Genomic DNA, 12,904 nt, shown 5'->3' with positions numbered 1-12,904 from the left:
AGTTCCTGTAATTTATCAAAATGAATTGATTACTCTCTTTAGTATGAAAAATAATTTAATAATCCCTTGTCCAGAGCTGATTTTGGGGGGTGAATTATACATTAAAGGGTATAATTAAATAATATACGTAATAGAGGGACTAATTAAAATCAAAATCTCCCCTTGTTTAAAATTCTTCATTGACGAAGGACTTCATACTTTTTTAGGAGGTGAGAAGATAAACATCACGCGTTAACATGTCTTGTTCCAGATCATTCTACAAGCTTCTTGTTTTCCTGTGGGCACACCACACCGTTGTTTCCCTTATAAGCTTCATCAATTGAGCCTGCCAAGTTCTCACACTATTCACAAAAAAATCTAAATCTCCTCTCTCTCTCTCTCTCTCTCTCTCTCTCCAAATCTAACTACCAGTAGCAGTTCGTCATGGCCTCTGAGAATGAATTTCCTGCCGAGTTATCTTCTATGTTTGAGAGGCTTTTAAGGCACAGGGACCTCTCTTTGTTCTTACCTTTTATTTTAGGGTTCACCTCCACCAACACCACAGAGCAACGTGACCCAGATCAAGAAGCACCGCAAACAACAGACACAAATGAAAGAATCATCCTTATAAACCCTTTCACTCAAGGCATGGTGGTGATTGAAGGAGCCGCAAGTCTTGAATCTTTACTTAGAGACATAGGTAACAAGAATGGCCAACCACCAGCCTCCAAAGCATCCATAGAGGCCATGCCAAAAGTGGAGATAGGGGAAGATAATAAAGATGGTGAGTGTGCTATCTGTTTAGAGGAGTGGGAGCTTGGTGGCGTAGTAAAGGAGATGCCTTGTAAGCATAGGTTCCACGGTGGTTGTGTAGAGAAGTGGTTAAAGATTCATGGGAATTGCCCTGTTTGTAGATACAAGATGCCTGTTGACGAGGAGGAATTGGGGAAGAAAAGAGATGAGGGAGATGTAGGGAGAGAGAGGAGAGTTGAAAGAGAGATTTGGGTTAGTTTTGCTTTTAATGGTAGCAGGAGAAATGGGGATTCAAATGAAAACCCTTCAAGTGATTCTTCTACGGAGGATCACGAGAGATTTTTGTAAGATCCCCCCCCCCCCCCAATGAACATATAAGTAACTATATTTTATGTTTTCAATTAAATAATATTATAATGAAAATTTGTTTCTATTGTTGCAGCTGTGTTTGAGCATTTAACTTTTCAAAACGTTTCGTGATTAAATATTTGGATAACTAAACCATTCTAGTTCATTCTGTAGAAAGAATCTGCTTTGAATAGTAAAGAAGGCAGGAGTAGTTATGAATGGCTATTTGAATTGAATCCAATGAAATTTAGGAGCTTAGATTGAGAAATTAGAAGTTAAGCTAAGGCATGCGCTGGACAGTGCCATCATAGTGTCTTGTTGGCTATAGAGTACAGAGGCCTTTTCCCTGCACCTGAGAATCTTGATCCCTTGACACCTGCCTAACATTTAAAGGGTAGCCATTGGACATGTGCCTGGCGATTCCAAGAAAGTTGAGTCATCATGAAAGTGATGAAAGTCCTCGCGTTCATCATGCCGGACTTTTCCAGGTTGTCAGGACTGCGGTTCAAACTGTTTTCCAACTTCGGTCCTTACACGTTCATCAGTCTTTTTCCTCAGTTTGATAGTTGTATTCCAGTAAGTTTGCCTAGGGTCTTCGGATTTCAATTCTAGCCTCCCTTTCGATTCTGAAAAATGCAAGCTTGAGCAACGTTGGCGTGATCATTGCATTGAAGCTTAGTGGTAGGATTAATCCCTGAACAATGAATAGTGAATTTGAAGTCTTGCTACACCCACAACTTAGGGTATCTAGTAACTGATATTGTAGTTTGGCGTCTACCAAAAATGAAAATGGCAGGCCTGTCTTTCATCTCTTGTAGAGGGTGGCCATTGGGATTTTAGATCCATCTACGACTCTCAATCCCTTTATCCCATATGCTCTATGGTCAATGTCAACAACTGATCCAACAGTGCAACCACCATGGCAATGATAGAAAGTCCTTAAAATTCCTCTTCCAGAACTTTCTCAGTTTCTGATCCAACAGTGCAACCACTCATTATGTTGGTGTTTAGGGATTTAAAGATGAATAAATGACTTTGAATTAAGAAATAAATATTCCTTGTCTTTAAAATGATTTCCTGCTCTCACTGCAAATGGAGTTTACTAGAGGATTCAAGGCTAATGTATTATAACAGTGACATGCATCTCTACGAATTTGGTAACTTGTAACATTTTCTTTCAAATCACTTTTTACATTGTTTTCTTTTTCTAGTCAGATCAAAATCACAGTAATGATTTGTTCAAGTATGGATGTTGATAAGAAACTCTTGTCACGGCATTTAAACGAGATAATGGTTCGTTAGGTCTTAATTACCGAAGGGGCCAGACTATTTTTTTACATAAAAAATGATGTTCAGCCGTTGCAAGCGTTTTGCAGCCGTGAAATTTCCATTTGTAGTCGAGGTTGGCTGAGAAGAGAATTAAAAGCAGTAGCAATGGTCAAAAGAAAGAAAAGAAGAAAGATCACTGCTTTGATTTTCATTTCTCTTTTATTTCTCTCATATGCTTTTCTGTTTCGTGAGATTGCAGAAAAGGATGTGGACAACTTTTTAAAAATCCGACATCAATTTTCAACACAAACAAATTCGTTAGTTATCGAACAATCTACATGAATATTGTACCAGAAAATAAGCCGCACCAAGTTTAAATTTAAAGGGCTCTAATAGCGTTCTCACCTTTTGCCAAAGGAGGTGTAGAATTATTAATTAAAGTATCCAGACAACAAAGGCATTTCAATAGGAAAATCCATTTTGTGAGTGGCGTGCCCTGCAAAGCAACGGACAGGCTCAAATTTAAAATTTGATGATTTTGCAGCTATAGTGATTGCTTGCTCTGATATTTTTCATAGGCGCTTTTCTGAAATGGAAGACTTCGCAGGGAACAAGCAATTTAAGCATTCTGTCACTTCTCGCTCTGTCAATTTAAGATTTCGCAGCTAATTGGTTGATTGATACTGGTGCAGAATGTTGTGCTTAACTCTTAAGTCACAAAGATGGTGAAAAGGGATTTAATAGGTAAACTATTCTTTGGTTGGTCAGTAAGTTAAACTCAAGAAATATTTAGTTCCTAAAATTGGGAACTCTCTGACCATTGTGGAGAGCAGAATAAGATGAGTCATGCAGTGTAAGTAAGGACAATAACCATAAAACGGTGAATTATTTCCTTCGACTGAACTTCCCAGAAAATTGTATAAAATCTATAGAAATGATACATATAGCTAAAGTTGGGAGTTCGTTAATTACGGGTGTTGTTGGTTACCAAATGCAGAAGCATCCTCCCTTTCCCTGAGAATCTTGATCCCTTGGTACCTCCCTAGCATTAAAAGCGTGGCCATGGGGTTTGTTCCTGGCGATTCGGAGAGAGTTGAGCCATCTATTACTCTCAATCCCTTCACTCCAATTACTCTGTAATCATTATCGATAACTGATCCTATAGAACAACCACCGTGAAAGTGATAATAAGTCCTCACGTTCTTCCTGCAGAAGTTTCTTAGCTCATTGGGATTGGATGTCACATTAATTAGGGGTTTGGCCCCCAGGAACCGAGCAATGGACCTGGACCTTGCTACTTTCTTAACCAGTTGAACCATCTGGACACATTCTCTCAAGTCTTTTTCCTCTGCTAGATAGTTGAACAGCACCACAGGGTTCTGCCTAGGGTCTGTGTTGTTCAATTCGAGCTTCCCTTTGGATTCTGGAAATGCCAACTTAATTGAAATTCGCATTAGTGTCGTTGCATTGAAGCTTACTGGTAGCACAAATCCCTCAACAACGAATTTGAAGTCTTTTGCTATACCAACAACTTGAGGCGATTCTGGTAGCCGATATTCAGGTTTGGCCCTCAGGATCAAGGTGATTCCAGGATTGTCTTGCATATCTTGTCCAACCCCTTTCAAGTCCAGCAAAAGTGGGATGCTGAAGTTCCCAAGATGTCCTTTTGGTCCGATGCCGCTTAGCAATAGAATTTGGGGACTGCCTATCGCTCCTGCCGACAAAATAACATCACCCTGTGGACTCGAATTCTCTGGTTGGGTAAGGTAAGATTCATAAGTTTGATTTATGTTTCCGTTGCTCTTAATGAACCTGATACCACGAACTATGCTCTTTTTACCTTTATCTGTGCAATTGAAAAAGAACAAACAGGCATCAAGAGATTGATTATCCATGCAACATTAATTGAAACTCAATGAAATTTCACTCTCATGTATAAAGATTGTTGGGAGTTGGAACAGTATCTGTATTTTCATTTGCTTACCATCACTTCGGAAGACGATATTCTTCACAGTAGCATTCAGAAGAACTACGATATTACTTGAGTTCCCTCTTTCTAGAAGATCAGCTGAGATGTGCCTTTTTCTGTTTGCATCAAACACAGTTCCACCGATTTTTGTTCCCGCAATATGATCCCAGCTGAAACCATTATAAGGTAGAATTCCTGCTTCAAGAAGGCCAGACTTAACAGCAGAATTCCACTTGGTTAACAGAGGTTTAAACACAACTTTAGACTCCGCCCACTCATAGGCCTCCTTCACCAGCTTTTCATCCCACCCAACTCTTTTAATAAAGTCAGCACTGGCTCTGCTATAGAAACCAGCATTTATGGTTGATGTTCCTCCAAGGACTCGTCCTCTTAGGTTTGGAACTCCATCTGTGGAGATAAACCTTTGAGCCACAGATGAAAATTCGTCAGTTTGGAGAACCGGGAAGCCAAAGTACTTCTTATCCAACAACATAGGATTTTCATACGGTGAGCCTCCTCGTTCTATCAGAAGCACAGAAAATTTTTCTGAAAGAGTTGCAGCTAGGGGGCAACCGGCGGTGCCTCCCCCCACGATTATATAATCAAAGGACTTTCCTAATACCTCTTTGACGTCTGAAGTCATGTAAGGGAGCCCGTTTCCTATAATGAGGGAAGCACATCATTCAAGCTATTAGAATCAGTGTTTTGGTTTCTAATTGAAAAGATGCCATGGTAGCCAAAAATCATACCTTGAGGCAAAGAAGAAGACGGAGACAAATTGACCAGTAGAAAAATAAAAGCTGCTACAAGCCCATGGCCATGAATAATTGATAGAAGCACCATCTCTGGTATTTTGATTTCCCACTCCACAGGGACTTCTTAAGCTGAGAAAATGTTTTCAATTATCCAATATAGGCAGCAGACATGATTTAGCCCTTGAGTGTGCTGACCAACTTCTTTTTTTCTCTGCATCTTGGATGATCATAGATGTAGTGTACATGTCGTAATGGTGTGTGGGACTGTTTTATTTTATTGTGGCGGTGGTCACAGGGAAGACTTTATGTTTGAGCGATGTTTTTATTTTCTTGCTCATTCATTATTTGATTTGTAATTTCTTTTAATATTCTCTAATTCGTTCCTATTTTCTACACAAATTTGTTAGTTGTTGAACATTTCCCGTGAACTTGCCTGAAGCCTCTTCGGCATCCGAAGTCACGAATGACACAACGGAGGCGTTTTTTTCCGAGTAAACTAATATTTAGGTTATTAATAGATACGAAAATACAGGGGTTAATTAACTGTTTTTTAAACCAGAGAGACGAAAATATAGGTTAATATAGACTCTAAGTTTTGGCTTCTATTTCACAATAATAATCCATATGGTTTTGCTTAATATCTAAGAATTGAAGGTGGTTGGCAGTTGGAATATATTATCCCTTGGGCTTTAAGGTCTTCCGGCGGTGGTGGGTCTTACCTGTACTTTCGAGTTTAGATGCCTTCTCGATCAATTTTGTAGATGTTGCTGGTGATTCGAGCCGCCTCCAACCATTGATAGCTTCATCTTGAAATTGGGAGACAAGTCGGTCGCACGGGGTGGGTAGGGCTCCATTTCAGGTTTTTTCTCTCGGCTTTTAGTGGAATCTTGTGGTAAAGAGTTGAAGACTTACACGCAGACAATATAACGAATGTTTAAAAACGAAATGATATTTTATTTTTATTTTTCTTGAAAAATTAGGGTAAAAAAAATGAAAACGGGGATTTTTCTTTTAGATGCCTGAAAAACTAAATTTATTCTGGGTTTGAGAAACACATTTTTAAAGATTTTTCACTATTTTTCTTTGCAAGTTATCCACTATTTTTTAAATGAATAAAGTGCATGAATAATATATTTTTTGGTCTGTAAATAATATTTGTAATCTTGATTTTTTTTGAAAAAATTCTCATTCTCAATAAATAAACATTTCTTTTCAGTTTTTCATTGAGAAAGAAAAAACGAAAATGAAAAAAAAAAACCTAACAGACTCATAATTTTTATAGTAAATGAAGTATTATTTTTTATCCAAAAATGCACCTTAGGCACCTTTCACCATTTTTTAACAAATGAGAGACACAGGTTTGATGTTTGGTCTGTGTTTGATTGTTGCATAGAAGCCATGGTGGGTAAAGGTTATTTGCAGAACTAGATATATACATTTTATTGATTTGTGGTTTTATTTGATTTTAGCAAAAAAAAAAAAAAAAAATATGGTTTTAAGATTCTCAAAAATAAATATCTAATTTTTAAAAAACCACAACATTCAATTTAAGTAACTCAACTAGCAAGAATATGAACATCCATGGATTGTATCGTCGCAGCATGCTAAGGACCTAGGTCTTATTCCGTGCAAATGGGCTGCAGTCCCATTCGCCGGCTTGGCCGCATCCTACCCCCTGCTGGCGGACCTCTGTAATGTAACTTAACCCCAAAGGGCCGGAATGGGAATGGTGGTTTAAAAAGGAAAATTATTGCGTTTAATGGATGATTTTAACGCAATTGTGCATGAGCAATTATATACACGCCAAGTTTCTTACGAACATGCAGTTCCAAAATGTTGAAGAATCTAAGAAATTGTAGTGTGAGTTATGAATACGGTGTGCTGGCTACCCAACCTTGGATATTAACATGATTGCGAGTTTGGATGTGGTCAAATGGAAAATCTACTTAACAGGGTGCTGCTGGATTCAAATTTTTCCATAGAATCGATTCCAGAAACTGTATTTCTCAGAAAAAGAAAAGGAAAGAATAACAATTGTTCTATGCTTATATATATAGTTGAAGTTGAGAGTTTCCTACAGTTGTGGTGGGCTAAGACTTAACAGAAGTGTTCTGCCTTTCCCTGACAATCTTGATCCCTTGATACCGTCCTAGCATTAAGACGGTGGCCATTGGATTTGTGCCTGGTGATTCCAAGAATGTTGAGCCATCTATTACTCTCAACCCCTTGATCCCATGTACTTTATAATCATCGTCCACGACGGAGCCAACAGTGGAACCACCATGATAGTGATAATAAGTCCTGACATTTTTCTTGCAGAAATTTCTCAGCTCATCCTGACTAGACATCAAATTATTTTGTGGTTCCTCACCTAGGAACAGAACAACAGATCGTGACCTTGCTATTTTATTGAGTAATTGAGCCATCTTGGTACATTCCTCTAGATCCTTCTCCTTTTCTAGATAGTGGAATTCCACTGCTGGATTTCGCCTCGGGTCTGTGCTGTTCAATTCCAGCGTCCCTTTAGATTCTGGAAATGCAAGCTTGATTGCAATTGGCATCCTTGTTGCATTGAAGCTTATTGGTACTATTCCCCCCTCAACAATGAATTTCTTGTCTTTTGTTATGCCCGCAACTTGAGGTGCATCTGGAAATCGGTGTGTTGGTTTGGTGTCCACCAAAAGGGCAATGCCAGGGTTGTCTTTCATCTCTTTCCCAACCCCTTTCAAGTCCAACACAAGCGGGATACCGAAGTTCCTTATATGTTTTTCGGGTCCAATGCCACTTAACAATAGGATTTGAGGACTGCCTAGAGCTCCTGCTGACAAAATAACATCACCCCATGAACTTGAATTCTCTGGTTGATTCAGGTAAGCTTCATACGTTTGGCTTGTGCTGCCATCACTCTTGATGAACCTGACACCACGGACCATGCTCTCGTTTCCCTTATCTGCACCAATTTAAGGGAACTTACGCTTCAATAAATTTACTATCCGAGCAAGTTTGGCATAGGATCATTGAAAATCTGTTTTTAGTAACCTACTGTTGTTAACTCTTTTAAACATTATCTACAGATATGTTTGCTTACCATTGACATGGAAGATGATGTTCTTGACGGTTGCATTCAGAAGAACAATGATGTTTTCTGGATTCCCTGTCTCAAGAAGATCTGCTGAGGTGTGCCTTATTCCATATTCATCAAACAAAGTACCGCCAATCTTTGTTCCCTCTATATGTTCCATGCTGAATCCATTATAAGGTAAAATTCCTGCTTCAAGAAGACCTAATTCTACAACAGATTGCCATATGGTCAGCTCAGGCTTAAAAACAATGTTAGACTCTACCCATTCATAAGCTTCCTTCACTAGCTCTTCATCCCACCCAACTGTTTTCACAAAATCTTCACTAGCTCTGCTATAGAACCCACCATTTATAGCTGATGATCCTCCCAGAGCTCGTCCTCTGTGGCTCTCAACTCCATCTTTCGATACGAAGCTTTGTGCCACCGATAAAAATTCATCAGGCTGGATCAATGGGAAACCATAGCACATCTTTTCTGATACCAAGGGATTTCCATAAGGCGAGCCTCCCCGTTCTATCACGAGCACAGAGAATCTCTCGGAAAGAGTTGCCGCCAGGGGGCAACCAGCTGTTCCTCCCCCCACAACAATGTAATCAAAGGACTTACCTGAGACCTCTTCGACATCTGATGTCAAGTAGGGAAGGGTTTTTCCTGCATTGAACAAAGGAAATTGAAGATATTAGAATGAATTTTTAGGCTTCTAAACGGAAGCTGTCATAGCTTAGAGAATGTTCGTTAAGTAGCTTACCTTGTGTCGATGGGAGAGAATGGGACAACTTAAGTACTAGAAATAGAAAAGCTGTGAAAAGAACGTATTTGTAAATAATGTGCGTTAGCTCCATCCTCGTTCTTCCAGTTTCCATTCCCAAGGCTTGCTTAAGGAGGAGGAGAAATATTAGCAGCATATAGTGACTTGTGTGGTTCGTTTAATGATTGAGTTTTCAGGCGTAGCAAATTAATTGGTTGAAGTTCCTTGAACGTTAATATAGTTAAGCTTACGCATGGCTTGGCTAATGATTCATCCTTCGTTGGATGTTTAATGATTTTGCAGCAATAATGATGTCTTCCTCTTGGCTGTTCTTAATTTTCAATTGTTTTACATGAGCCTTTTTATGGCCCAGATGCCGTTGAGCAATGATATATTCCCTTCCAGCTTTCTAGCCAATTTTAGCTAGTGGAAGTCCTAAGTAATCCTGGAGCGATTCTAGAGTAGCGTGGTTCAAGCAAAAAGTGATTGAAAAGTTTTGGATTTGGGCCAAATCTTTTGATGGATTTTTACTAAAATTGGAGTTATAAGTCATAGATGTTGAATTCAGCCCCGTGATATCCATTAAGTGAACTGCCAAGTTTCTGTGTAAGAATTTAGCTGAAGTTGGTAATTGGATTCACTCCCACGCTACCATTTTGAGTTCAAATTTAAAGAGGATCACAAACCTTCAAATGTAGAAGGTTTTCCTAGAAACAAATCAAGAAAGAACTTAATCTTAGAACTCCAAATATAGCTAGGGATGCCCTAATTGTTAAAACCTAAAAATACATAGAGAGACTGTCTTGGAAAAACTTCCAAGAGATGAACTTACACGCACAATATATATATATATAACACCATCTTTTGATATGGATATACTTTCAGAAGTTTCTTGGGGTCCATACATATACCAATATACATAGTTTATAAACAAAGATTAACTGTATCAGGTAACTTTCCTGCATAGACTATATCAGTAGAACCCTTCAAGTATCCTCAAACTCCAAAGGTACCCAGTTGAGATGTTCAGTTCCCTAACAGTTTAAGTCTATTGATTCCGAACCTGATTCAATGTCGTGTTGATATTAGCTATTCAAATCAAACATCCCCAGACTCAACTGATCACCATTTTTCAATCTACTAGCCAGTGGCTGCTCCACAGAAACACCATCAGAAATGATACTACCACTTCTCTTCTTCCCTTGATTACTTGAACAAGTCTTCAATGGGTTGTCTTGCGGGTGAATATCCATTAAAGGAAGCTCAACAGAGGCTGTATTGGACTTGTCGGTGTCATGAATCTCATTCTTTCGTTGCATATCTTCCTTTCTCCCAGAACTCTCAGATGATGTCAAGGAGCTTTCCATTGAACAAACTGCACTCCTCATTTGTGTCCTCTCCATGTCTCTTAAGCTTGAACCTCCTGTTTCTGTCAAATCAGATATTGAAGAACTTGGACATCCACTATTAGCCATTGAGACTAATCGAGAGAGCTCAGCTTTTGCAACTTCTACACCCATAGAATAAGAATTATATCCAGCCAGTGTTTCCTGTGCTTTCTTCAATACTGACTGTAAGTATTTCCCTTGCGCTTCAATTCTCAGCTGCAAATGTCTCTGTACCTGCAATGAAAATTTAAAGTGGATACGTGTGTTCTGATCAATAGACAGAGAAAGAATTAAAGAAAGGGGTTGTTTTCTTGGTCTTACCTCAATCTGTTCATGAAGTTTCCTCTTCACTTCCATTTGCATTTGGAGAGCCTGAGCAATCTGGAAGCTTCTGTTGAACACAACACTTTGGGTAAATTAAATATATAAAAAAAAATCTGTATTATTATATCAATACAATTTATCATAAAGCAGGTAGAGATTATGTCAACTATTACCCATTAATTGGATGTTGGTTTCCATCACTGCAGATTCCCCCGCTACTTTGAATGAATGCAGACTCTTGGAAATGATCATCACTACTTTGAATCTCCTTGGCATCGGCAACAAAGAGAACTACATAGAGACAACGCCCCATTAGAATATAAATGAGAAAACCAAAAACGCAGTAGTTCATTAATCTGATTCATTATGATTTATAATCACCTTCTTGGTTGTTTTCACTGCTGATCAGGGACTGTTGACTCTTGCCTAGCCTGTATTTCTGCATCAAGAAGCAAACACACAATCACAATCTTGTTTTTCTGCATTGGTAAAAGCAACATAGATTGATCTAATCATTCTGAAGAGAATTGCCTGTAAATGGCTCTTCAAGTGGTATAAAGTAAGTCCAGGAATCTCCATCACCCTCATCAGACTCTTCGGTGTTGCCCCTGCACATATATAATCATAGAAAAGATTAGAAAACCTTGACCCCAGTACAAAAGATTGATAAGTAAGGTCATTGAGGTCTAGAAATACTTACTATCTGCACCTCCAAGTTGATTGACTGCTTCAACAAACCTTCGATGAAGTTCCTGAGTCCATTTTAGCCTAGGCTTTCCATCAGCGGACAAAACCAAGTTCGTATTTTGATGGCGCAGACCCATTTCTGTTTTGTGGATGATAGACAAGTAGAAGACTGAAACATAAATATGAGTTATGATCCTTTTCAGCTATGCTTGAAAATGTGGCAGCTATATAATTTTGGAGTTGTTGGGCTGTCCTATGTTCTCACTCCATATCAGGAAACATAAGTGGGGTTATTTTGAGGGGAATATATGCTATGAGCTGTGGCTCTTCCTTTCTCCCATCTCCCATTTCATACTAACTTTTCTTTTTTCAAATTTTTTATTTCTTCTTTCTTCTTTGACTTGAAAGGGGAGAGGGAGAGAATCTCTTATGCAGCAAAAACAGAGAAAGCAACCCACTTCAATTTGAGCCTCTCAAAAGGAGAGAAAGAAGAAAAGTGTATGGTTTGTTTTTTTCCTGTTTTCCCACCTCCTCCCTCCTTCTCTCTATCTCTCACTCTCCCTGATTGATTCCCTGCTGAGTTAGGCAGCCCCCACCATAATGAATAATGGGAGCAACTTTCCTAACACTCTGAGAAGCTTTGAAGAAAAATAAATGTGTCGATGGGAATTTGTAATAATGGATATTTCTTTTTGGTGACTGAATGGGAAACCCAAACGGGCCGGTCTTTCTTTCCCTCTTTCAAATTTACTCTCTTTTCCAGTTTTCCTATTTTCTTTTTCGAGCAGGCTGTAGTGTGATTGGCAGATCCTTTTTGTTCTTGTAGGGTTGGAGGAATCAAAGAATCTAACCTTAGATTTTAGGACCCAAACTTGCCTCGTTTTCCAATAAACAAGTGCCCTTGGAAAAGTGGATCAAATCTCCCATATTTTTTTAAAAAAATTGAAGATCAGATAAACTACACGAATGTAATCACCCCATAATACAATTTCTTCCGAAAAGAGACGCAGATGTGCAAGATTACCTGCTTAAAGTCACAGAGGGGAATCTTAGGCTCCGAGTTTTATATATACACGGCTGATGGCACAAGATGTGCCATCATTCATCATCGAAACCGACCTTTTTTAAGTATATTCAAGCCAACCAATCCCTGTTCCACTTCCACCAGAGTTATCCAAAGGAATCTGATAAAAATCAAGAAAGCATCTGGTGAATTGAGTTTTCGTGTGCATTAATTGATCCCTTCTTCTTTTCTTTCCACATCCAACCCTGTCCTTCCCAATTAATGAATAGGAGCGTACCATTTTATTTTATTTTTTTGAAAAAAAGGGAACAGTAAGAAAGAAAAGTGAAGTCGCCTCCCTGTTGTTGATGTGTTAAAAGTAAACATGAAGCTAAACCAACAGTCCCAAGTACCAAGCAACATAACTAACAACATCTGAAACCAATCCAGCATCTCACGGTGGTTGCGATGCAAAAGCAACACAACCAACCATCCAGTGGTACTTGTTGACATGAACCAACAAGATTGACTTTGCTCTTTATCTCTCTTTCTTTCCGAGTGTCTGTGAGTACCGCGGAAGTCACAGACGCATTGACAGA

At 38.9% G+C, this 12,904-nt stretch overlaps 4 protein-coding genes across 4 annotated transcripts; 1 reads left to right on the top strand and 3 right to left on the bottom strand.

Annotated features, from left to right (window-relative positions):
• The first annotated feature begins 294 nt into the window (after positions 1 to 294).
• On the top strand, positions 295 to 1,173 carry LOC118043040 (E3 ubiquitin-protein ligase MPSR1). The gene has a single exon (XM_035050842.2). It carries the CDS (start codon positions 424 to 426, stop codon positions 1,078 to 1,080), a length of 657 nt encoding a protein of 218 aa, XP_034906733.1. The 5' UTR covers positions 295 to 423; the 3' UTR covers positions 1,081 to 1,173.
• Positions 1,174 to 3,203: 2,030 nt separating this feature from the next.
• Positions 3,204 to 5,970, bottom strand: LOC118043039 ((R)-mandelonitrile lyase-like). The gene is made up of 3 exons (XM_035050841.2): positions 5,068 to 5,970; positions 4,334 to 4,978; positions 3,204 to 4,195 (listed from the first exon to the last, which is right to left on the bottom strand). The coding sequence occupies exons 1-3, from the start codon at positions 5,159 to 5,161 to the stop codon at positions 3,318 to 3,320; spliced, it is 1,617 nt and encodes a 538-aa protein (XP_034906732.1). The 5' UTR covers positions 5,162 to 5,970; the 3' UTR covers positions 3,204 to 3,317.
• A 986-nt stretch (positions 5,971 to 6,956) lies between these two features.
• Positions 6,957 to 9,262, bottom strand: LOC118043037 ((R)-mandelonitrile lyase-like). The gene is made up of 3 exons (XM_035050839.2): positions 8,904 to 9,262; positions 8,162 to 8,806; positions 6,957 to 8,023 (listed from the first exon to the last, which is right to left on the bottom strand). The coding sequence occupies exons 1-3, from the start codon at positions 9,058 to 9,060 to the stop codon at positions 7,164 to 7,166; spliced, it is 1,662 nt and encodes a 553-aa protein (XP_034906730.1). The 5' UTR covers positions 9,061 to 9,262; the 3' UTR covers positions 6,957 to 7,163.
• A 487-nt stretch (positions 9,263 to 9,749) lies between these two features.
• LOC118043038 (myb family transcription factor PHL8) lies at positions 9,750 to 12,254 on the bottom strand. The gene is made up of 6 exons (XM_035050840.2): positions 11,316 to 12,254; positions 11,147 to 11,223; positions 10,997 to 11,054; positions 10,789 to 10,906; positions 10,613 to 10,682; positions 9,750 to 10,525 (listed from the first exon to the last, which is right to left on the bottom strand). Exons 1-6 carry the CDS (start codon positions 11,437 to 11,439, stop codon positions 9,989 to 9,991), a joined length of 984 nt encoding a protein of 327 aa, XP_034906731.1. The 5' UTR covers positions 11,440 to 12,254; the 3' UTR covers positions 9,750 to 9,988.
• Between the last annotated feature and the right edge of the window lie 650 nt (positions 12,255 to 12,904).

Source organism: Populus alba, chromosome 10 (genome assembly GCF_005239225.2).
Source record: "Populus alba chromosome 10, ASM523922v2, whole genome shotgun sequence".
Lineage (NCBI taxonomy): Eukaryota > Viridiplantae > Streptophyta > Magnoliopsida > Malpighiales > Salicaceae > Populus > Populus alba.
The sequence above is the reverse complement of the archived record's forward strand: the minus strand, read 5'-3'. Positions and strand labels throughout refer to the sequence as shown.